At 41.2% G+C, this 25,177-nt stretch overlaps 1 protein-coding gene across 2 annotated transcripts; it reads right to left on the reverse strand.

Moving 5' to 3' along the window:
* Positions 1-923: 923 nt before the first annotated feature.
* LOC100556353 (methanethiol oxidase) lies at positions 924-22,112 on the reverse strand. Of its 2 annotated transcripts, XM_062965289.1 has the most exons (12): positions 21,973-22,112; positions 17,729-17,785; positions 17,350-17,462; positions 8,800-8,985; positions 7,687-7,807; positions 7,354-7,536; positions 5,879-6,057; positions 5,580-5,658; positions 5,370-5,491; positions 5,123-5,215; positions 3,908-4,026; positions 924-3,767 (listed from the first exon to the last, which is right to left on the reverse strand). In XM_062965289.1, exons 1-12 carry the CDS (start codon positions 22,034-22,036, stop codon positions 3,605-3,607), a joined length of 1,479 nt encoding a protein of 492 aa, XP_062821359.1. In that variant the 5' UTR covers positions 22,037-22,112; the 3' UTR covers positions 924-3,604. The 2 variants fall into 2 exon arrangements, with proteins under 2 accessions (XP_062821359.1, XP_062821360.1); XM_062965290.1 differs by lacking the exons at positions 17,350-17,462; positions 17,729-17,785; positions 21,973-22,112 and adding an exon at positions 9,070-9,300.
* Between the last annotated feature and the right edge of the window lie 3,065 nt (positions 22,113-25,177).

Genomic DNA, 25,177 nt, shown 5'->3' on the forward strand with positions numbered 1-25,177 from the left:
GATGTCTGGTGTGTTGTGTTCCAGAACTTTGTCAGTCTGGATTCTGAAGTCCCACAGTATCTTTGCGTGCTCATTTTCCAATACTTTTGCAGGTTTGTGATCCCACTAGTTCTTTGCTGCTGGGAGGTGGTACTTGAGGCATAAGTTCCAATGGATCATTTGGGCCACAGAGTTGTGCCTCTGTTTGTAGTCTGTCTGTGCAATTTTCTTACAGCAGCTGAGGATATTATCCATGGTTTCATCGGTTTCCTTGCACAATCTGCATTTTGGGTCATCAGCTGATTTTTCGATCTTGGCCTGAATGGCCTTTGTCCTGATGTCTTGCTCCTGGGCTGCAAGGATCAGGCCTTCTGTCTCCTTCTTCAGGGTCCCATTCTTGAGCCAGAGCCAGGTCTTCTCCTTATCAGCTTTTCCTTCAATTTTGTCAAGGAACTTTCCATGCCATGTTTTGTTGTGCCAGCTGCCAGCTCTAGTTTGTAGTGCGGTTTTCTTGTACTGATTTTTTGTCTGCTCTGCTTTGAGGAGTTTCTGATTTTTGACTTCAATCAAAGCAGGTTCTTCACTTTGCTTTACATATTCTGCCAGGGCATGAATATTATTGTTATTGTTGTTATTATTATTATTCTGCCAAAGGGGACTCATGGTGGCAAGGCTATCTCTATTCTTGCCTCTGCTTTTTTTTTAGCCAGTGGCATTGGTTAGCAATGAGTGTATGTGTGAGATTTTGGTAGCATCACTTCAACAAGCAACCTCTTTGGAAAGATTGATTCATTCCCTCGGATTCCCATTCCATGAAGCTTTGGACTAAACCCCCACCACGCTGGTATAGAACTAAATTGTATCCCACCAACTTTATTTAAATAATACCGACTCAAAAGCAACTCACCACACGTGTCACGCCTTCCAGCCATCTAACCACTCACTTCAAAGAAAAGTTTTATTATATTTCAAACAGCACTTTATTTCTTAACAGGATGAGCCTATTCATGACATTCTTGGTCATGGTCTCTACAGAACCCCCCCCCCCCCCCCCTTATAAAAGGCCTTGCACACCAAGCCGTTCATAGGTTCATCAATCGTATTCTCAGCCCTTTGTATGAATGGGGAAAATGTTGAATTTTCCAGTCATATCTAAACCGACAATAAAACAGTATTGCTTCCTCCAGTCCCTGTTTTGCCTTTGATAGTTGATGATAGTTGTTAGTTTATGTGTTTATACATCTTGTGTGTCTCCATATCTCTTTCTATATAAGTCAAAGTAGACATGAGTTGTTGTGAGTTTTCCGGGCTGTATGGGTATGTTCCAGAAGCATTCTCTCCTGATGTTTCGCCCGCATCTATGGCAGGCATTCTCAGAGGTTGTGAGGTCTGTTAGAAACTAGACAAGTGGGATTTATATACAGTAGAGTCTCACTTATCCAACACTCGCTTATCCAACATTCTGGATTATCCAACGCATTTTTGTAGTCAATGTTTTCAATATATCGTGATATTTTGGTGCTAAATTCGTAAATACAGTAATTACTACATAGCATTACTGTGTATTGAACTACTTTTTCTGTCAAATTTGTTGTATAACATGATGTTTTGGTGCTTAATTTGTAAAATCATAACCTAATTTGATTTTAATAGGCTTTTCCTTAATCCCTCCTTATTATCCAACATATTCGCTTATCCAACATTCTGCCGGCCCGTTTATGTTGGATAAGTGAGACTTTACTGTACATTTGGAAAGAACTCTTGTCTACCTGAGACAAGTGTGAATGTTGCAATTGACCAGTCTGTTGGAAAATAGTATTAAAACTCTAAAATCAGGACAGTAAATAAAGCACAACACTCAGAAAACAGAGGAATTCCAGACATGAAACAATCAGGGCCAAGTAACACTTCCCAACAATCGATTCCCCCAGGCAAGAAGCAGCCAGGCTTTGAAGCTGCAAGGCCATTCAATGCTAATTAAACCGGCCAATTGCAGTCACACTTGCCTCAAACAGACAAGAGTTTTTTCTCCCACTCTGGACATTATTCCTAGTTTCCAACAGACCTCACAACCTCTGAGGATGCCTGCCATAGAGGTGGGTGAAACGTCAGGAGAGAATTCTTCTGGAACATGACCATACAGCCCAGAAAACTCACAGCAACCCAGTGATTCCGGCCATGAAGCCCTTCAACAACACAAAGTAGGCATGTTTATCTCATAGAATCATAGAATCATAGAATAGTAGAGTTGGAAGAGACCTCATGGGCCATCCAGTCCAACCCCATTCTGCCAAGAAGCAGGAAATCACATTCAAAGCACCCCCGACAGATGGCCATCCAGCCTCTGTTTAAAAGCCTCCAAAGAAGGCTGTTTGTACCACAAAGGTGGTTGCTAAGCAAAGTGGCCCTCTGTGATGTCACTTGATTGGCTGTTGCTAGGTGAAGTGGCCCTTTTGTGATATTACTGGGAAAGAGAAACGACTTGTGTATGACGGTAGGAAGGAAAGAATGAGAAAATGAAGGCAAAGAAAGGAAAATAGAAGGAAAGGAGGGAAAAGGAAGAAAGAAAAAGTTGAGAGAAGGAAGGGAAGGGAAAGAGGGAGATAAGAGAGAAAAAGAAGGAAAGAGAAAAAAAGGAAGGAAGTTAAAAAGAAAGGAAATAAAGAAGAGAGGGAAGGTGTATGATGAAAATGAAAGGAAGAAAACAGAGAGGGAGAAGGTGTATGAGCCAAAGGGAGAAAGGAAAGAAAGAGCCACCAAAGAGAAGCTACCTATCTTGCACAAGATTTCCCTAGCCTAAAATGATACATTTTAATATACAGTAGAGTCTCACTTATCCAAGCCTCGCTTATCCAAGCTTCTGGATAATCCAAGCCATTTTTGTAGTCAATGTTTTCAATATATCGTGATATTTTGGTGCTAAATTCGTAAATACAGTAATTACTACATAACATTACTGCATATTGAACTACTTTCTCTGTCAAATTTGTTGTATAACATGATATTTTGGTGCTTAATTTGTATAATCATAACCTAATTTGATGTTTAATAGACTTTTCCTTAATCCCTCCTTATTATCCAAGATATTCGCTTATCCAAGCTTCTGCTGGCCCATTTAGCTTGGATAAGTGAGACTCTACTGTATTGGTTTTATGGTTCCCATCCCCTTGATCTGGTCATGTAAGTGTGATTTATTGTTATAATTGTATTATTTTACTTTGTTTAATAATGTGTATTATGTTATTATGTAATGTTTGTGTTTGCTTTTATGACTGTAAACTGCCCTGAGTCCCATCCGGGAGATAGGGCGGTATATAAATAAAGTTTTATTTATTTATTTATTATTATTATTATTATTATTATTATTATTATTATTATTATTATTATCTACCGAGAGCATTGCCATGGAGACATTGTGAGGTAAGCCCTCTCAGAGCTGGAGGAAGGAGGCACCCAGAGAACAATGGGGATGTGCACTAGTACAATGGTATGTCTCATGTTGAACTTTACGGCATGACTTCCAAAAAGTCATGGCAGCAAGCACCGAACAAAGAAGTATTGGATAGACCCCAATTTATGGAGTGTTTCCCCCACACAAATGAAGGCAACTTGGAAAAGATGCACGCTACACCCAGATGTCGGAGGAGCAATCCCCACCGGGGTAGCGCATGTCATGCGTCCGAGCTGGACCATATGGTTCTTGCCCAAAATCCACCAGAAAGTTCTTGTTCACGGAAAGGCCGCCCTTCTCGGTGTCCACGTCCAGCTGGAGCATGACCGAACCTTCCCTGGAAAAGACATAATGCGGGGTGGAAGTCAAAGTTGTGCGCCATCATTTCCAACCCATGAGGTTTTCTGGGATGGATGCATACAGAACAGGCCTTCCTAAGAGGCTGAGAGAGTGTGACTAACCCAAGGCCACTCTTACTTGACTAGGTCGGGGTAAAATTGCTTGTCCCAAGGCGTGTAAAGAGAGGTGGTGACGAAGAGACGGCGGCCATCCAAGCTCAGCTGCAGCATTTGAGGCCCTCCTTGGACCTTCTTGCCCTGAAGACAGCGGGAAAGAAATAACCCCAGGATTAGGAAACATGTCAAGAGGACCAGGAAACATGCCAAAAGGACCAGGAAACACATCAAAAGGACCAGGAAACACGTCAAAAGGACCAGGAAACACGTCAAAAGGACCAGGAGACACGTCAAAAGGACCAGGAGACACGTCAAAAGGACCAGGAGACACGTCAAAAGGACCAGGAGACACGTCAACAGGACCAGGAGACACGTCAAAAGGACCAGGAAACACGTCAAAAGGACCAGGAAACATGTCAAAAGTACCAGGAAACTCGCCAAAACGACCAAGAAACACGCCAAAAGGACCAGGAGACACGTCAAAAGGACCAGGAAACACGCCAAAAGGACCAGGAAACACGTCAAAAGGACCAGGAAACACGTCAAAAGGGCCAGGAAACACGCCAAAAGGACCAGGAAACACGTCAAAAGGACCAGGAAACACATCAAAAGGGCCAAGAAACACACCAAAAGGGCCAAGAAACATGCCAAAAGGGCTAAGAAACATGTCAAAAAGACCAGGAAACATGGCAAAAGGACCAGGAAACATGCGAAAAGGACCAGGAAAGACATCAAAAGGACCAGGAAACATGCCAAAAGGACCAGGAGACATGTCAAAAGGACCAGGAAACACGTCAAAAGGGCCAAGAAACACGTCAAAAGGACCAGGAAACATGTCAAAAGGACCAGGAAACTCGTCAGAAGGACCAGGAAACTCGTCAGAAGGACCAGGAAACTCGTCAGAAGGACCAGGAAACACGTCAGAAGGACCAGGAAACATGGCAAAAGGACCAGGAAAGACATCAAAAGGACCAGGAAACATGCCAAAAGGACCAGGAGACACGTCAAAAGGACCATCAAACACGTCGAAAGGACCAGGAGACACGCCAAAGGGACCAGGAAACACGCCAAAAAGACAAGAAAACACGTCAAAAGGGCTAGGAAACATGTCAAAAGGGCTAGGAAACATGGAAAGGCCAGTTTTCTCAGCAGGAAGTGGAAGCAGTTTTGGATTTCTTTCATCCGCTTTCCATCTTAACCCAAATCCACCCAGTTTACCATCCATTTCAGACCTTACCTGGATCACAAAGGTATCGGGTTGGCAGTCCAGCTCCGGATCTTCAAGGACAGTTACGGGACCCCCTTTCTGAAGGCTGCCCCCCACAAACACCTAAAGATCCCAAAGAGACGCAGTCAGTTATGCACTAAAAACAAGGGGAGTGAATAAATTGGGGGTCCCTGATCTTTTCCAGCAGTCCCCATCATCCCCAGCCAGCAGCCAGGAGCATCTGGAAAGATATAATAAGAGAAGGTTGCAAGCTTACCTGCCCGACTAGTTTGGGACAGTGTGGGTCGGTGATATCGTATTGCCGGACATCGCCATGCACCCAGTTGCTTAAGAAGAGGAACTTGTCATCCAGGGAAATGATGATATCGACGATGAACCCTTGAAGAGGAGCAGGATCATTGCGTCACAGGAGACCCCAAGGAGCACCCAGTTAAATCCCCTTCTGCCAGGCTTTCTTATTACTAACCTGGCATTTCAGGGTAGGTCCATCCTGATACTTTCTTGTTTGGGACTTGGATCACTTTCTCAGCCGCCCAGCATCCGTCCTGCAGGGAAAACCAAACTGACCGGTGAGGTGGTTAGAAAAATGGACGTCCTCCCCATGGTTTTTCTTGGAGGAAGTTTACATTTACCTTCCCTAGAGGCTGAGAGAGAGAATGGGCTTCCACAGCAGAGGACAAATCTGAGCCCAGCTTTCCAGGCACCAAGCCATTAAAGCACCCTGGCTCCACACAACCAATCACGGCCACCCTTTCCCCTTTTCACCTCTGTCTTGAAGAAATGGTGGATGGAGCTCTCCAGGGTGCAGCCCACGAAACCGTGGACCGAATCGGGGTTGTGCAAGAAGCGGATCTCCAGCGGGGCCGAATCTTCACCCATGTCGATCGACTGGATGAGACGGTGGGTGGTCCAGTCCCAGATGTTGAGGTGGCGGCCGTAGAGTCCTGCAGGCAAACACGGTCCAGGATTATTTCAAGTGAGGTCTGACCAAAGCAAAATAGAGTGGGACTATGACTTCCCTCCATATGGATAGGTAAAGGTTTTCCCCTGACTTTGTCTAGTTTTGTCCGAATCTGGGGGTTGGTGCTCATCTCCATTTCTAAGCCAAAGAGCTGGCAATGTTCTTAGACACCTCCAAGGTCATGTGGCCGGTGAGAGTGCATGGAGCGCCGTTACCTTTCCGCCGGGGCTGTACCTATTGATCTACTCACATTTGCATGTTTTCGAACTGCTAGGTTAACAGAAGCTGAGGCTAACAGCAGGCACTCACTCCACTCCCCGGATTCGAACCACCAACCTTTCGATCAGCAAGTTCAGCAGTGTACTGAAGTATGAATTTTTATTTACAGATGATATGTTAAATTGTGTGTATTTGTTTTGCAAGGGGAAGTATTATAGTTATTGCATGAAGGGGGTAGCCATTTCAGCCTTCTGAAGCTGGTTGCCATGGAGATGTAGACGGAGCCAACTGCCGTTTAGCAGAAGAGAGAGCAGAATTTGAAAAGAAACTCAATCTGTGATCTGAGAGTCACAGGGAAGAGACTGGTTCCAGGTTAGGGAAACGAGGGAAGCTTAGATCTCTAGTTGTGTCATATTAAGCAAGTCGAATGACTTGGGTTTTTTGGTAGAATCTGAGTGGTAAAAAGGAAGCAATTCCAGTTAGATCCGAAGTGTTCAGTTAATAGCATCAGTTGAAAGAATAGGAAAAGGTTTAAACTGCTCAAGGAAAGGAGAAAGTCTTTTGAGAGTGGATTCATCATATGTTATTAATGCAACTGTTGAAGAAAGTGTACCTCTAAGTGAGAAGCAACATTGTAACCACTAAGCTCTGTGCCTGAATAAACTTGTTATTGTTTTTTCAACACCCAAGCCTCTGTCGCATATATTCTAAATCAAGTTACGCTACCATCTAAAGTGAAGAAGAAGAAAGAAAAAAGTAAAAGGTCTCCTCCCTGAGTCTTTGGTGGTTGCGCATTGCTGAAATTGGAGGCACCTCTTTGCCAATTGGTGCCGCCACGTTGCAAACTGGTGGCAGCGGTGGGATAAAAAAGATTCCCCCCTGCCTGAAAGAGCCTTTATTAGTCCTTTACAAATTGGTGGCAGTCGTTATAAATTCTTTACAAGCAGCTCAGCGGTTTAACTCGCTTTGCCAATCTAGATGCTGTACCCCTTTTGATTCAGCCTAGAATAGCATTAGCTTTCAGCTTGTTGTCTACTTGAACTCCTACATCCCTTCTCACCTTTTCCCAGATCTTCTGGTCTGAACCCGTTGATAAAGACCTTGGGCTCCCCCCATTCGGTGCTCATCAGGACGTTGTGCCGTGGCTGATACCAGAAGTCATACATCTGGACGGGTCCATCTTCCGGACAGTCCCAGGTCCCCTTCACTTCCCAGGTTTCCGCGTCCAGAACGAGAAATCCACCTGGAGTTTGTTTGTTTGCAAGAGCATTATTATTTATATCCTGCTTTCACCCAAATGATTGAGATTCAAGGCAAGTTATGTGTTAAAATACTGACAGGTTTGGGGTGCGTGTGTGGTTATCCCCTCATGCGGAGGGCTGATTAATTGTACCTTTTCCGTTGCCGAATGCGTCTCCAATGCCGCTGATTATCACCTCCCCAGTGCCCAAGCAATGAGAGGTGTGTAAGAAACTCAAGTTGGTTTTCTCGATGATTTCTCGGGGTTCAATGATCTGCCAAGAGGGTTAGAGAGAGAGAGAGAGAGAGAGAGAGAGAGAGAGAGAGAGAGAGAGAGAGAGAAACAGGTCATTTCATTATTCTGTCCTATGTAAGGCCCCTTTCCTTAAGATATAAGGTTCATCTTCTATATTATAGCATTAATGCAGTTTGATACCATTTTGATTGCCATGGTTGAATGTTTTGGAATCCTGAGCGTTTTTTTTTACAATGTGTATAGCCATTTGTGGTGATGTGGGGCAGAGGGGAATCTTTTTAATCCCACCGCTGCCACCAATTTGTGGAGATGTGGGGCAGAGAGGAATCTTTAAATCTTTTCTTATTCACTTCAGATGGTAGCGTTACTTAGTTTAGAATATGTATGACAGAGGCTTGGATGAAAAAAAACAATAATAAGTTTATTTCAGGCACAGAGCTTAGTGATTACAGTAACTTCTTTAAAGGCACTTAGATAATGTTTGCAAAGATATCAACTGATCACTTTGGATCTAACTGGGATTGCTTCCCCTTACTACTCAGACTCTAAGGATAAACCTAAACAAGTCTTCAACTTGCTTAATTTGACACAACTTGAGATCTGAGCTTCCCTGGTTTCCCTAACTTGGAACCAGTGTCTTCCCTGTGACTAAAATCACAGATTAAAACTGTTTTTTAAAACATTCCCTCCTTTTCCTCCAAACGGCGGTTGGCTCTGCCCTCGTTACCATGGCAACCTGCCTCAGAATGCTGAGCTGGTTACCATCCCCCACGCACTGGTAACTAATACTTACCCTTTTAAACATAGTTAAACATGACTTTTAAAACGAAATTAAACATGACATCTATAAATCAAAATAAAAACACACTTCTTTACACCATCTCTGCCCAAATGTGCTAGTCAAACTACATCTCCCAGGACTTCCTAGCATTGAGGCGTGAAGATTATAGTGGCGACAAACTGCATTGTAGATGCATCTTGATTGTTTCCCCATACAATTTCTCGACGTACTTTGCACAAGCTGGGAGCATACATATCCGTGCCCGTGTCCACCACATAAACGCGACCAGAGCCCAGGCATGGCAGGACGAGGCGGTTGCGTTCCTTGCTAGTGTCCCCGAAGCAGCTGCTGCAAGCGTTCCAACCCGAGTGATGGAGTTCGTCATCCAGGTAAGGCATGCGCAGACGGTGGATGACCTGTCGGAAAGACGGGGAGGATATGGTGTCAAAAAATAAAATGGCCAGTGAAAGACAAAATATGGGCTGCAAAATCCAACTCACTAAATATGAAGACGGTTGGTCAAAAATTATCCACCCCACTCCAACTGCCACTTTCTCAGAGAGAAAGAGCAGACGGGAACATCTCGATCATGCCAAAGTCTAGCAATGTCTTAGCTCCTCCACCCCAACCACCACTGCCTTGGCGGGGGAAGAAGAGCAGCCAGGATGAAATGTTCTATCTCCATCCCAACTGTCATTTCCTGGCCTTTGAAGGAAATAAGAGCAGCAGGATGAGAAGCACTTTCTCCATCCCATCTGTTATTGCCTGGCCTTCGAGGGAAAGAAGAGCAGCCAGGATGAAATGCCCTCTTTCCAACCTACTGTTACTGCCTTGACCTCGGAGAGTGTAAAAAGTGGTTAGGATGAAATGCTCTTTCTCCATCTCAACTGCCATTATCCTGGCTTTGGAGGGAGAGAAGAGCAGCCAGGGTGAAATGTTCTATCTCCATCCCAACTGTCATTTCCTGGCCTTTGAAGGGAAGAAGAGCAGCAGGATGAGACGCACTTTCTCCATCCCAACTGCCATTACCCTGGCTTTGGAGGGAGAGAAGAGCAGCCAGGGTGAAATGCTCTTTTCTTCATCCCACCTGCCATTGCCTTCAAGGGAAAGAAGAGCAGCCATCCTACTGCTACTGCCCTGACCTTGGAAGGTGAAAAGAGCGGCCAGGATGAAATTCCTGCACTCAAGGCCGGGAAACACCTCTGTACTTAACCACCACACTCAAGTCCAAGCTAAATCAGCAAAGCAGTTCATTGAACATTATATAAAAAGCATGTCAGCTAAAATAGTAAACGACTTCAAAGTTATACATGTAGAAATAGTCCATGAGGCTCAAGGTACAAGAATGATCCAAAATCCTGAAGCAACAGCACATCCAGCACAGGAATACAAGAAAACCAGAAAGCATAAGTCAGTTTGAAGTTCAATACAAAAATCCAGGAACAATCCTTCAAACTTGGAAGCAAGAAACATGAACAAAGACAAGGAACTAGAAATCCTTTAGCAAGCTTGACTAAGACTTGGTTAGCTGTTGCCTCACTTACCAACATTGACCAGACTGGCTGGAATCCCCCCTTCCCACCGGCCTCTCTAATATAGACATGAAATCATGCCTTTTCCCATGACTTCCTGATACGGTTCTCTAACAAGTGCTGTGAAGTTCTGTTGAGCAGGACGAAGTCTATGAAAACTTAGTCTCCTATCAACCAGGTCATTATCTTGCAACTCATTATTCTATCCACTGGGATTTCATCCTCTGAACTCGTTTTTCTGGAGAATGACTCCTCTACACCATCTCAACACCTCTCTGGATTGTGATCTTCATGCATGGCTGGAGACAGAGACTGATCATTTTCAGGACTTAAAATCTCTTGATGACTCCCATGATCCACTTCCCCGTTGGTATCTATCTCCATCCCAACTATTGATGTTTTGCCCTTGGAAGGAGAGAAGAGCAGCCAGGATGAAATACCCTTGTTCCATCCCAACTGCCATTGCCTGGCCTTCAAACAAATGAAGAGCAGGCAGATCCAGCTACATCATGCCTGTGTCTAGCAATAGGAGAAGGACTATCGTCTCTACCCTAACTCACCATCCTCAAATGGTGCTGCCTGCATGACTTAGGCATCCGTTTTGGCTGCATTTCTTTTAGGAGCATGCCCAGCTACTCTGTGGCAATGTTAGTCCTATAAAAGAAGGCATTTCTCACCCAACCCAGAGTTATTAAGCACACAAAGGAACCTCAGGCAGGAAGAAACTACTCTCTCTATTGTCTCCCAGTTAATTGGTGCCCAGATCGTTCTGTGAAATCTGCATTATATTGACATTCTTGGCTTCCGTTGTGCTACTCTTCCCCTGTGGTTAAAAAGATGTCATAGTCGGCAGATAAGAGAAATTAATGGAGTCTTTTTCTGAAGTTGGCAACTAGTCGGGATGGCTAAATGGAGCCTCCGTGTTCAATCAAGAGATAAAAGTGTGGCACAGCGGGTTAAACCGCTGAGTTGCTGAACTTGCTGATTGAAAGGTTGGTGGTTCGAATCCAGGGAGCGGAGTGAGCTCCCATTATTCGCCCCAGCTTCTGCCAACCTACCCTGTTTCCCCTAAAATAAGACATCTCCAGAAAATAAGACCTAGTAGAGGTTTTGCTGAATTGCTAAATATAAGGCCTCCCCTGAAAGTAAGACCTAGTAAAGTTTTGTTTGGAAGCATCCTCATTGAACAGAACACCAGAGCATGCAGGATCGGTAAATGTACATACCATAGAGTGTTGTACATGGAAATAGTGGTAGTAACAAGAAATTCTTGATAGGATTCAGTTTGTCTGGTTATGCTGGTTTGTGATGACAACTACTATCTATATATATAAAAGAGTGATGGCATCACGGCGACCCACAAAACAACAAAACTACAGGCCCACCAACCTCGAAATTTGACAACACAACCCATCATCCACGCCTCTAGGTTGATACAACAAAAAGAAAAGAAAAATAAAGTCCTAATTAGAGAGAGAGGAATAATTGCTTTTATCAGATTGCTGCCAATTAGAAGGCTAAGCTCCTCCAACTTGGTCTCCTAGCAACCCAATAAAAAACAATAAAAAATACTAAAAATTAATACAATAGAAAATACTATAATAACAGAAAATAACTCAAAAATAATACAAGAAAATAATAAAATATAATAAATAAAAATATAACTTACAATAAAATTAATAAAAAATTGCAAATAAAGTCAAATAAAAATTACACAACAATTTTTAACCAATACCACCACCACTTTGCCACAGCAACGCGTGGCCGGGCACAGCTAGTACAATATATAATAAATGTCATTTTTTTGTTCAACAATAAATGTGAATTCTTCTTCATGGAAAAATAAGACATCCCCTGAAAATAAGACCTAGAGCATCTTTGGGAGCAAAAATTAATATAAGACACTGTCTTATTTTCAGGGAAACACGGTAGCAGTTTGAAAACATGCAAATGTGAGTAGATTAATAGGTACTGCTTCTGCAGGAAGGTGATGGCGCTCCATGCAGTCATGCTGGCTACATGACCTTGGAGGTGTCTATGGACAACGCCGGCTCTTCGGCTTAGAAATGGAGATGAGCACCAATAACAATGATTTTGGCAATGATGATAATAACCTTAAGATACCAGATATGATATATGATATATCATATATATCATTATGATATAAATATATGATATATATCATATATATCATACAATATATGATCATTGTAGGTTTGATCTATCTGCCCACTCTTCAATAGGATGCCTGGCCACTATTACTTACTACTTTGCACTTTATTGAATATTTTACCTCTGAAACTACCTCTCCCATGTGAAGTTTTCTGCATTTTGGCCCAGATCCATGTTTTAGCCTCCCGTTTTTTAACATTTTATATTGTTTGCTGACTTTTATGACTGTTTTACTGATGTTGAAGTTTTATTGATGCGATTTTGTTCTATTGTCTTACTACTGTTATTGTATTGTTGTGTCGGGCATGGCCCCATGTAAGCCGCTCCGAGTCCCTTCGGGGAGATGGGGCGGGGTATAAAAATATTATATTATTATTATTATTATTATTATTATTATTATTATTATTATTATATGAAGGAATAAAGATGCCTTGTCCAAAAATTTCCAAATTCGAAATGCTCCAACATCCAAAACATTTTGCAGCCAGCGTCTATTCGGCATTCATTTGCAAAGCTGAAGTACCTGCCTCGAAGTTCTGCTCTCATTAGATTTTGCCCCATGAGATTTTGGGTGCCTTAGATTTCTCCGATCCTTAATTCTCTCTCCAGCTGCAGGTCTTCCTTTGAGGCTGAGAGTGTGTGACTCCCTCGAGGCCACTTAACTGATTTCTGTGCCAAGCAGAGATTTAAACCCAGGTCTCATCAAACGCTTAATTGCACCAACACAATTAGAACTCTTTTACATAATGCTTGTAAGAAACGCTGAGCCCAGCTGCCATGGGAATGTTAAAGACTGCCGGAGGGAAGTGCTTCTTATCTTGAAAGGACTTGGAGATTTATAGTTTGTTCATTTCACTCTCTTTAATATCTAGACTCCTGATAGCATCTGGAAGTTTTCACACTTTCTTAAAAGCACCTAGTAAGCAAAGCGTTCCAGTGTGTAGTGGCTTGGGACTCTGGAGGCATAGGTCCAAATCTCAGTCAGTCAGTCAGTAGCCTTTATTGCGGTCAACAAACCATTGGCTAGGATCAAGTTACAGTACAATGATATAATACAACATTTGAGTAATTTATGACATTGCATTTGGCTTATGCTTAATAACAAGTATCTCCAATCTCTATTGGTTATTTGGCTATCTTTATAATCTGAAACAAAAACTGATTATAGATTAGTAAACTGTCCCCTAGATACTCTTTGTTATACTCTCAACACAGATTTTTCATGAAGCCCTTACGGCTTTTTTGCCGCTGAAAAGAGGAATTTGGCTACCTGCTCCGTTACCCTTTTATCAAGGTCGGACAGTAAATAGCTGCGGTACCAATTTAGCATTCTTCCTGGCCATTTAGTGAGTAGAGGGGATATTAATCTTAATCTATCATCTTTGTAAATTGTACAAATAAAAAGTACATGTGTTACAGTTTCGACGTTACCCTCCCTGCAAAGGCATGCTCTTTGTTCATATTCAGTGCCTTTATATCTACCCTCTAGTATGGCTGATTTGAGTGCATTAAATCTGGCCCAGCTAAAAGCAAGGCGAAATTTTGGGATATTTAAATTTTCTAGATATTTAGCACCTCCCATCGAATTAAATGTTAGGCCCAGAGTCAATGGGGAGCATGTGGAGCGCACCCGAGTCATTGAGGTCTGTTTGTCTATGTCGCTAATTCGTTCTGCTAAGATCTTCACAGTCTTTTTATACTCAAAACCCCTCAGTATCTTCTCTGAAAGCCCCAACTGCCTAAACTTCTCATTTAATGCTTTGATTTGGTGGGATTTGAAGAGGTCTTTTTGAATCAAATATATATATCCTGCTTCAGGTCCTTTGTATATCCTCTCAATCCAATATCCTAGGGCCCTTCTCCAAGCTGTTGATTCCAATTAGGCTGTTCCTGATTCAAGTCTTAAAACAGCAGATGGAACACAATTGGGGACAGCAAACAGTTTTCTAAGGAACCCTGACTGAACTTGTTCAGCTTTAGATGAGAAGCCTGTGATCCAGACGGGAATTGCATAGAGTAGCTGGACAAACAAATCTCTGTTTGGTCATGGAAACCTCTTGGGTGCCATGAGGAAGGTTGTACTCTCTCAGCCTCAAATAATCTATACACATAATGAGCCTGAAAAATGTGTATAGTGTTCCCTTACTACTTCGCGGTTCACTTTTCGTGGATTCGCTGTTTCACGGTTTTTGTGTCAGACTGTCCATTTGAATGATGTCAAATATGTCAGGGTATTGTGTATTGTGAAATGTTAAAATCAATCTGGGTTATTAGAAATGCTTTATGTGTTAGTTTTTTGGCAAGGCATTTCAGCAGTTATGGAGTTAATGAGAGTCTGCTATGATTGACGTATCACAGGACCAATGGGGTCAAGTTTGTTTTGACCGGTACTTTCTTTATTGTCCTGTGGAATGCAGAGGAGTGTCTTGAGAGCAGTCAGTGTGTGTGTGCATGAGTCGCTTCGCCAAGAGCACTCATGGAGGAAGGACTGATTTACTCTATTTTGTATATAGTCATGTAAATAAAGATTGATTGCCGTTGGATTTCCAACCGAACCCTCGTCTGCTGGAGTGTGTTTGTCCAGTACTGTTTTTCCATACGGGGAGACAGTCTGGAGAAGGAGGTCTGGAGGAAGACCGGGATGGTGAATTTTTGGATTTCACTCTGCTACCCATCATCCCCCGCTGACAAAATAATCTTAAGAGCCAATCTTCAGTAGTGGGGACTTTTTTTTTTTTTTGCTTCCATACCTTAGCAATACTATTTCTTGCCGCTATAAGAAATAGTATTTTGTCTTGGTTTTTATTAAGCTTTATGTTAGAAATTCCCAGCAAGTATATTTCCGGTAATAAGGGGAAGTTTTTTTATAATCAGGGTTACTTAATTTGCATGACCCCACCCACTGCCTCTCCCTTAACCCTTTCCTACCCCTTCCTATGGCACATACACTGTTTCCCCTAAAATAAGACATCCCCAGAAAATAAGACCTAGTAGAGGTTTTGCTGAATTGCTAAATATAAGGCCTCTCCTAAAAGTAAGACCTAGTAAAGTTTTTGTTTGGAAGCATGCAGGATCGGTAGATGTACATACCATAGATTGTTGTACATGGAAATAAAGGTAGTAACAAGAAATAATAATACAGTAGAGTCTCACTTATCCAACACTCGCTTATCCAATGTTCTGGATTATCCAACACATTTTTGTAGTCAATGTTTTCAATATTTCGTGATATTTTGGTGCTAAATTCATAAATACAGTAATTACTACATAGCATTACTGCGTATTGAACTACTTTTTCTGCCAAATTTGTTGTCTAACATGATGTTTTGGTGCTTCATTTGTAAAATCACAACCTAATTTGATGTTTAATAGGCTTTTCCTTAATGCCTCCTTATTATCCAACATATTTGCTTATCCAACATTCTGCGGCCCATTTATGTTGGATAAGTGAGACTCTACTGTAATATGATAATAACTTTATTCTTGTATCCCACCTCCATCTCCCAGAAGGGACTCAGGGCAGCTTACACAGGGATAAGCCCAACAACAACATAAATTTACATACGAACGGAAATTTAAAACAGTAATTTAAAAACAGTATAGCAATAAAATATAATATAGACATTCTTGAAAGGATTCACAGTTTGGTTATGCTGGTTTGTGATGACAACTACTGTACAGTAGATAATAAATGTTCATTTTTTAAAAATTCAACCATAAATGTGAATTCTTCTTTGTGGAAAAATAAGACATCCCCTGAAAATAAGACCTAGCGCATCTTTGGGAGCAAAAATTAATATAAGACACTGGCTTATTTTCGGGGAAACAGGGTAGTTAATAGAGGAATTGATCAGCAACTGAATTCACCATGATTTACAAGAGTTGTACATGACCGACATCCAGAGAGCACCGTTAACCCAACCAATGATGGATCTGGACCAAACTTGCCAGGGATGATGGGACTTGATAATGTGACCCCCACCGACAATAGACTGGGACCAAACTGGGCACGGAGAAGCCCCATGATCACCTAAACATACTGCATGGGTTTAGGGTTATGGACTTTGGTTTTGCGAGTTGTAATCCACCTGCATCCAGAAAGTACTGAACCCAGCTGACATCAGATCTGGACCAAATTTGGCACACAGACCCAACATGGCCAACTGTGACTTGAAGGTTGGGTTGCTGACCTAAAGGCTGCCAGGTTCGAATCCCACCCGGGGAGAGCACGGATGAGCTCCCTCTATCAGCTCCAGCTCCATGCGGGGGCATGAGAGAAGCCTCCCACAAGGATGGTAAAAACAGCAAAACATCCGGGCGTCCCCTGGGCAATGTCCTTGCAGACGGCCAATTCTCTCACTCCAGAAGCAACTCCAGTTGCTCCTGACACACACACAAAAAATGGCCAGCTGTGCATACAGGCCAGTTACAGTAGAGTCTCACTTATCCAATGTTCTGGATTATCCAACACATTTTTGTAGTCAATGTTTTCAATACATCATGATATTTTGGTGCTAAATTTGTAATTACTGTCATTACTACATAGCATTACTGCGTATTGAATTACTTTTTCTGTCAAATGTGTTGTATAACATGATGTTTTGGTGCTTAATTTGTAAAATCATAACCTAATTTGATGTTTAATAGGCTTTTCCTTAATCCCTCCTTATTATCCAACATATTCGCTTATCCAATGTTCTGCCGGCCCGTTTATGTTGGATAAGTGAGACTCTACTGTATATGGAGAGAAACAGGTTTGATTTCTAAACAGAGACGGGAAGCCCAACAATTTCCTTTGAAATTTCCCTGTCCAGTCCACGTCACTGTTTCCTTGGCCTCCGATTGGCCAAGGATCACCTCCTCCCACCTTTTTGCAGTTTGCAGGAGTGGATGCCACACGGCCCGAAAACGAAAGCAAAGCATCGGGTTTGTGCAGCTTTCTCTTTCATTTCGCCTTTTGTTTTGTCCGAAAATTACATCTTTCATTTCGTGCATCCAAATACGCGAATGAAACAGAGGAAACAAATACCGCGCACAACACTAATACACACTAGTTTGCTATAAAATACAATTTACCTGGCAATAACACGGTGATTCTGGATCTACGTCCACCGTGGCCAAATAGTCAGGTTGCCGAGACTCAGTTCCGGTTAAAATGCATGGTACGTAAATCAGCTTTTCTTTGGGGCCTGCGGAAACAAAGTCTAATGTTGGGAACGTAAAGACGGGAAAGCATAGGATGCATGAAGCACCAGCAAGTCTGCCGTTTTTAGGATTTTTATCCCCACGCTACACCTTTGCAGCCCTAGGTTGGCATTTCAGTTGCCAAGGTTGCGTCTTAGGGATTCTTGGGCTTTGTTTTTTCGATGGTCTGGGAGGGAGCTCTGTATATTTCCCAACTGTCCTGATTTTGTGGGACATGAGGAGGTGAATGGAAAATGTTGAGCGTACTTACCTCTCATGGCATCCAATGGCGAAGCGTAGCCGGGTCCATGGCATGAGCCACACTGACCTATACAATTGGAAAGGGGAGAGATCGATATCTGTATTGATTCTTGAAAAATCTAGGAAATATCTGGACAAAAGGTTTAGAGAGTCATGTTGGAGGATATAAATTGTATTGTGTTTTAATTGTACATCAAACGGATGTTTTTAGGGCTTGTCCCCATGTGAGCTGCCTCAAGTCTCTTCGGGGAGATGGAGGTGGGTTATAAGAAATTTATTATTATTATTATTATTATTATTATTATTATTATTATTATTATTATTATTATTATTATGACACAGCAAACAAGATAGATATGCTGGATCTCATTTCACAAAATCACAAGTCGAACACTTCCCAAGTGTCTAGGACTGTGTGATGTATTTTCGGATGATGCGTACAGATCCCAGCAGGGTGGTCTTTTGAAGTTGGCAGATCGTGATTTTGTCAATGTCTATTGTTTCCAAATGCCGGCTGAGATCTTTTGGCACGGCACCCAGTGTGCCCATCACCACCGGGACCACCTGCACTGGTTTCTGCCAGAGTCTTTGAAGTTCAATCTTGAAGTCCTTGTCTGAGTTTTTCCTGTTGTTTTTCGTCAATGCGACTGTCACCTGGGATGGCGACATCAATGATCCAAACCTTTTTCTTTTCCACAACTGTGATGTCTGGTGTGTTGTGTTCCAGAACTTTGTCAGTCTGGATTTGGAAGTCCCACAGTATCTTTGTGTGCTCATTTTCCAAGACTTTTGCAGGTTTGTGATCCCACCAGTTCTTTGCTGCTGGAAGGTGGTACTTGAGGCATAAGTTCCAATGAATCATTTGGGCCACAGATTTGTGCCTCTGTTTGTAGTCTGTCTGTGCGATTTTCTTACAGCAGCTGAGGATATGATCCATGGTTTCGTTGGTTTCCTTGCACAGTCTGCATTTTGGGTCATCAGCTGATTTTTCGATCTTGGCCTTAATTGCCTTTGTCCTGATGGCTTGCTCCTGGGCTGCAAGGATCAGGCCTTCTGTCTCCTTCTTCAGGGTCCCATTCGTGAGCCAGAGCCAGGTCTTGTAGCTTTTCCTTCAATTTTGTCAAGGAACTTTCCATGCAATGTTTTGTTGTGCCAGCTGTCAGCTCTAGTTTGTAGTGCGGTTTTCTTGTACTGATTTTTTGTCTGCCGTGATTATTATTATTATTATTATTATTATTATTATTATTATTATTATTATTATTATTCTGTTTTGTTGTCTGTCACTATGCCCTCCTTGTCTGCACTAGAGAGTGATTGCAATTTGACACCACTTTGACTTCCGTGGCTCCATGGAATGGAATAATCCGCCTTCTCTGCCAAAGCATGCAAACTACAACTCCCAGGATCCCATTGCATTGAGTGGTATCAGAACTGCATCTATTCTCCAGTGTAGATGTGTCCAGATGTGCACGAGGCACTTGCTTCATACTTCCATTACTACTCTGTCTCAGTCTGTCCTTATGACTCGCTCGCCTCCTTTATCCGGCGTTTTTCATTCCAAATATATGAATGGATGGGGCAGCTATCCTTGGATGAAATCTGACCCAGTTGGATGGCATTTATAATCCATTTCCAATTACACAGCAAACAAACAATATCTGATAGTGGCAATCTCTTCCTCCCAACCAGCTCCACCCAAGAGCCATTAATAATAATGATGATGATAATAATAGCATACCCTGCTTTTCTGTCTTAAACCACACTCAGCAAATCACAAAACCAACCTTCTCCATCTATTAAGGATGGCCCCAATTCCTCCTTTTCATTCCCGCTTTCCCAACTTCTGTTACAAAGTCCTGCTTTCTCTCTTGCTCTCCCCCTTCATCCTCAGCATGTTTCCATTGCTGCAAATGGAGCTCAAAATGCGTTCAGTTTTTATTTAAAGTACTAGCTGTGCCCGGCCATGTGTTACTGTGGCGTTGTCTTGTGGTGTTGGTGAGATATTGTTGAGATAGTGGTGGTATTGAATGTCTGTTGTATGGTTGTCTTTATATTTAGTGTGCATTTGGTTGTTTGTGTACTGTGAAAGTGGTGAGGATGGAGGAGGTCTATTTCCCTGTGTAGTATTGTATAGTATTTATACATTGTCCATGTGTTGTGAATGCTTGGATTGTGATGTTTGGTGCTTAATTTGTATCATCATTACGTAACTTGATGTTTAATAGGCTTTTTCTGAATCCCTTCTTATTATCCAACATATTCACTTATCCAGCGTTCTGCCGGCCTGTTTATGTTGGATAAGTAAGACTCTATTGTATATTTATAATCTTATATTATCTGTTTAGAACTGGATTATATGAGGCCCCTTTTACACAGCTGTATAAAATGCACAGTGAAGTGAATTATCTGGCAGTGTGGACTCAAGATAATTCAGTTCAAAGCAGATAATATAAGATTATAAATGGGTAATATAGCTGTGTGGAAGGGCCTTGAGTCTAGATTGCCATATAATCCAGTTAAAATCAGATAATCTGTGGAAAAGGTCTAAGTGAGGCCTAACTGTGCCTGTCCCCTGGGCTGAGTAGGTTGCTAGGAGACCAACCTAGTGGGCGGAGCTTAGCCCTCTAACTGGCAGCAATTGGATAAGAACAATTATTCCTGTCCCTCTAATTAAGACTATTTTTCTTTTGATTTTGTTGTATTAACCTAGACCCGTGGATAATGGGTTGTGTTGTCAAATTTCGAGGTTGGGGGCCTGTAGTTTTGTTGTTTTGTCCAGTGCCCTGATTCCATCACTCTTTTTTATATATATATATATATATATATTCGATGCTTCTTTGTGTCCATAAGCACACTGATTAAAAAAAAACCAATTAAAATGTCTTGAAAGGGAAATAAAATAGCACACAGCCCATTAAAAGATCTTGTAGGATAGAGCTATAAGCGAGTTGTAGGGGTGATCAGGAAATGTGATGTATATATTTAGTTTTATCATATTTATTTACTGTATTGTTATAAGTGTCTTATTTTAATTTACTACTACGATCTGGAATCAAACCTCGGTGGATACTTAATACAGTAGATTCTCACTTATCTAACATAAACGGGCCGGCAGAATGTTGGATAAGCGAATATGTTGGATAATAAGGAGGCATTAAGGAAAAGCCTATTAAACATCAAATTAGGTTATGATTTTACAAATTAAGCACCAAAACATCATGTTAGACAACAAATTTGACAGAAAAAGTAGTTCAATACGCAGTAATGTTATGTTGTAATTACTGTATTTACGAATTTAGCACCAAAATATCACGATATATTAAAACATTGACTACAAAAATGGCTTGGATAATCCAGAGGCTTGGATTAGCGAGGCTTGGATAAGTGAGACTCTACTGTATGTAATGTTATGTTGTAATTACTGTATTTACAAATTTAGCACCAAAATATCATGATGTATTGAAAACATTGTCTACAAAAATGCGTTGGATAATCCAGAAGGTTGGATAATTTTATCAATATTTGTATGTATGTTTTTATCCTTTACAATTTTATCTCGTAAATCGCCTAGAGCATCTTGGATGGAGGGTGATTAATAAGTAATTAAATGATGATGATGATGATGATGATGATGATGATGATGATAAGCAAGTGTTGGATAAGTGAGACTCTATTGTACCTGTATTAAGTAACTAGCTGTGCCCGGCCACGCGTTGCTGTGGCTAGGACTTTATTTTTCTTTTCTTTTTGTTGTATGAACGTAGAGGCGTGGATGAGAGGTTGCGCTGTCAATTTTTGAGGTTGTGGGGCATTTAGTTTAGTTGTTTTGTCCGGTGCCGTGATTCCATTACCCATATATATATATATATATATATATATATATATATATATATATAAAAGCTGTGCCCGGCCACGCGTTGCTGTGGCTAGGACTTTATTTTTCTTTTCTTTTTGTTGTATGAACGTAGAGGCGTAGATGAGAAGTTGTGCTGTCAATTTTCGAGGTTGTGGGGAATTTAGTTTAGTTGTTTTGTCCGGTGCCGTGATTCCATTACCCTTTTATATATATAGATATTAACCATATATGACAAGCAGTAATCTAAAAATGAAGATAAAAAGCAAAGCAGCACCTGGGATTGGAGACACTTTGGGTCCAGATACGAACATTGCCTTGTGTTTGAGGATAAAATAAAGTCAGGGTTGAATGCCCAAATCAGAATAAATGTCCCAAATGGAGACAACTGGACGTCTTACCTTTACCCGGGGTCTTCTGGACTTGCTTTTCTTCATCCAACACTTTGGTCTGGTACTTAGACATCTCTTGCAACCTCAGTGTGTCTGACGACAAAAGGTGTCTCTCCACTCCCTAAAGAGACCTATATAAACGCAGAGGATATCTCTCCATCTCCTTATATATCACTAATCTAGACGTCTGGAGGAGGGAGGTGTGTTTGCTGGAATAAACTCATTAAGGAAAGGGCTGACTCTGGAAAAAAACAGAGCGGAGTTTCAGACCTTTTTCATCGTGGTCCCACCTCTCCTCATTCAGTTAATTTCACATAGTTAATGTCGAAGGCTTTAATGGCCAGAATCACTGGGTTGCTATGAGTTTTCCTGGCTGTATGGCCATGTTCCAGAAGCATTCTCTCCTGACATTTCGCTCACAAATAGGGCAGGCATCCTCAGAGGTTGTGAAGTTTGTCGGAAACTAGGCAAGTGGGATTATATACAGTAGAGTCTCACTTATCCAAGCTAAACGGGCCAGCAGAACGTTGGATAGGCAAATATGTTGGATAAAAAGGAGAGATTAAGGAGAAGCCTATTAAACATCAAATTAAGTTTTGATTTTACAAATTAAGCACCAAAACATCATGTTATACAACAAATCTGGCAGAAAAAGTAGTTCAATACGCAGTAATGCTAAGTAATAATTACTGTATTTACGAATTTCGCACCAAAATATCATGATATATTGAAAACATTGACTACAAAAATGCGTTGGATAATCCAGAACGTTGGATAAGCGAGTGTTGGATAAGTGAGACTCTACTGTACTAATAAAATATATTACAGTAGAGTCTCACTTATCCAAACTAAACGGGCCGGCAGAAGCTTGGACAAGCAAATATCTTGGATAATGAGGAGGGATTAAGGAAAAGCCTATTAAACATCAAATTAGGTGATGATTTTACAAATTAAGCGCCAAAACATCATGTTATACAACAAATTTGACAGAAAAAGTAGTTCAATAGGCAGTAATGTTATGTTGTAATTACTGTATTTATGAATTTAGCACCAAATGCGATTTGGCTTTGAATGCGATTCCTGCTTCTTGGCAGAATGGGGTTGGACTGGATGGCCCATGAGGTCTCTTCCAACTCTACTATTGTATGATTCTATAATTCTATGAAAATATCACAATATATTAAACTATTGACTACAAAAAAGGCCCGGGCTGTGGCGCAGGCTGGAGAGCAAGCCAGCTGCAATTAACTGCAATGAATCACTCTGACCAGGAGGTCATGAGTTCGAGGCCCGCTCGGAGCCTATGTTTGTCTGTCTTTGTTCTATGTTAAAAGGCATAGAATGTTTGTCTATATGTGTAATGTGATCCGCCCTGAGTCCCCTTTGGGGTGAGAAGGGCGGAATATAAATGCTGTAAATAAATAATAAAATAAATGGCTTGGATAATCCAGAGGCTTGGATAAGCGAGGCTTGGATAAGTGAGACTCTACTGTATATACAATGTCCAGGGTGAAAGAACTCTTATCTGTTGAGACAAGTGTGAATGTTACAATGGGCCAGTAGAGTACAGTAGAGTCTCACTTATCCAACACTCGCTTATCCAATGTTCTGGATTATCCAACGCATTTTTGTAGTCAATGTTTTCAATACATTGTGATATTTTGGTACTAAATTTGTAAATAAAGTAATTACAACATAACATTACTGCATACTGAACTACCTTTTCTGTCAAATTTGTTGTATAACATGGTGTTTTGGTGCTTAGTTTGTAAAATCATAACCTAATTTGATGTTTAATAGGCTTTTCCTTAATGCCTCCTTATTATCCAACCTATTCGCTTATCCAACGTTCTGCCGGCCTGGTTATGCTGGATAAGTGAGATTCTACTGTAGTAGTAGTAACAACAACAACAACAACTTTATTTTTGTACCATGCCTCCATCTCCCCAAAGGGACTCAGGTCAAGTAACATGGGGCCAAGCCTGGATATTTACAATAAAACAGAATAAAATACATACTTAGTACTTAACACATACTTAATATATAATACACACAGTAGAGTCTCGCTTATCCAACGGGCCGGCAGAACGTTGGATAAGTGAACATGTTGGATAATAAGGAGAGATTAAGGAAAAGCCTATTAAACATCAAATTAGGTTATGATTTTACAAAGTAAGCACCAAAACATCATGTTATACAACTAATTTGACAGAAAATGTAGTTCACTACACATTAATGTTATGTAGTAATTACTGTATTTACGAATTTAGCACCAAAATATCACGATGTATTGAAAACATTGACTACAAAAATGTGTTGGATAATCCAGAACGTTGGATAAGCGAGTGTTGGATAAGTGAGACTCTACTGTACTTATTGAATAGCCTGGCTGCTTCCTGCCTGGGGGAATCCTTTGTTGGGAGTTGTTACCTGGCCCTGATTGATTCATGTCTAGAATTCCACTATTTTCTGAGTGTTGTGCTTTATTTACTCTCCTGATTTTAGAGGGTTTTTTTAATACTGGGAGCCAATATTAAATGAACAAAATATTGCAAAGGAGAAAACGAGGACAAGAGTGCATCCATATTGGAAAATGAATGGAGTTTGGCACCACTTTCAATGCAACAGGAATAGTGGAAGATGTACAGTAGAGTCTCACTTATCCAACACTCGCTTATCCAACGTTCTGGATTATCCAACACATTTTTGTAGTCAATGTTTTCAATACATCATGATATTTTGGTGCTAAATTCGTAAATACACTAATTACTACATAGCATTACTGCATATTGAACTACTTTTTCTGTCAAACTTGTGTATAACATGATGTTTTGGTGCTTAATTTGTAAAATTATAACCTAATTTGATGTTTAATAGGCTTTTTCTTAGTCTCTCCTTATTATCCAACATATTCGCTTATCCAACGTTCTGCCGGCCCGTTTACGTTGGATAAGTGAGACTCTACTGTACTTAATACTTAACACATACTTAATATTTAATACATACTTATTGAATAGCCTTGCGACTTCAAAGCCTGGCTCCTTCCTGCCTGGGGGAATCCTTTGTTGGGAGGTGTTACCTGGCCCTGATTGATTCATGTCTAGAATTCCACTATTTTCTGAGTGTTGTGCTTTATTTACTGTCCTGATTTTAGAGTTTTTTCTAAATACTGGTAGACAGTATTAAATGAACAAAATATTGCAAAGGAGAAAAA

This window comes from Anolis carolinensis, unplaced genomic scaffold, assembly GCF_035594765.1.
Source record: "Anolis carolinensis isolate JA03-04 unplaced genomic scaffold, rAnoCar3.1.pri scaffold_14, whole genome shotgun sequence".
Taxonomy (NCBI): domain Eukaryota; kingdom Metazoa; phylum Chordata; class Lepidosauria; order Squamata; family Dactyloidae; genus Anolis; species Anolis carolinensis.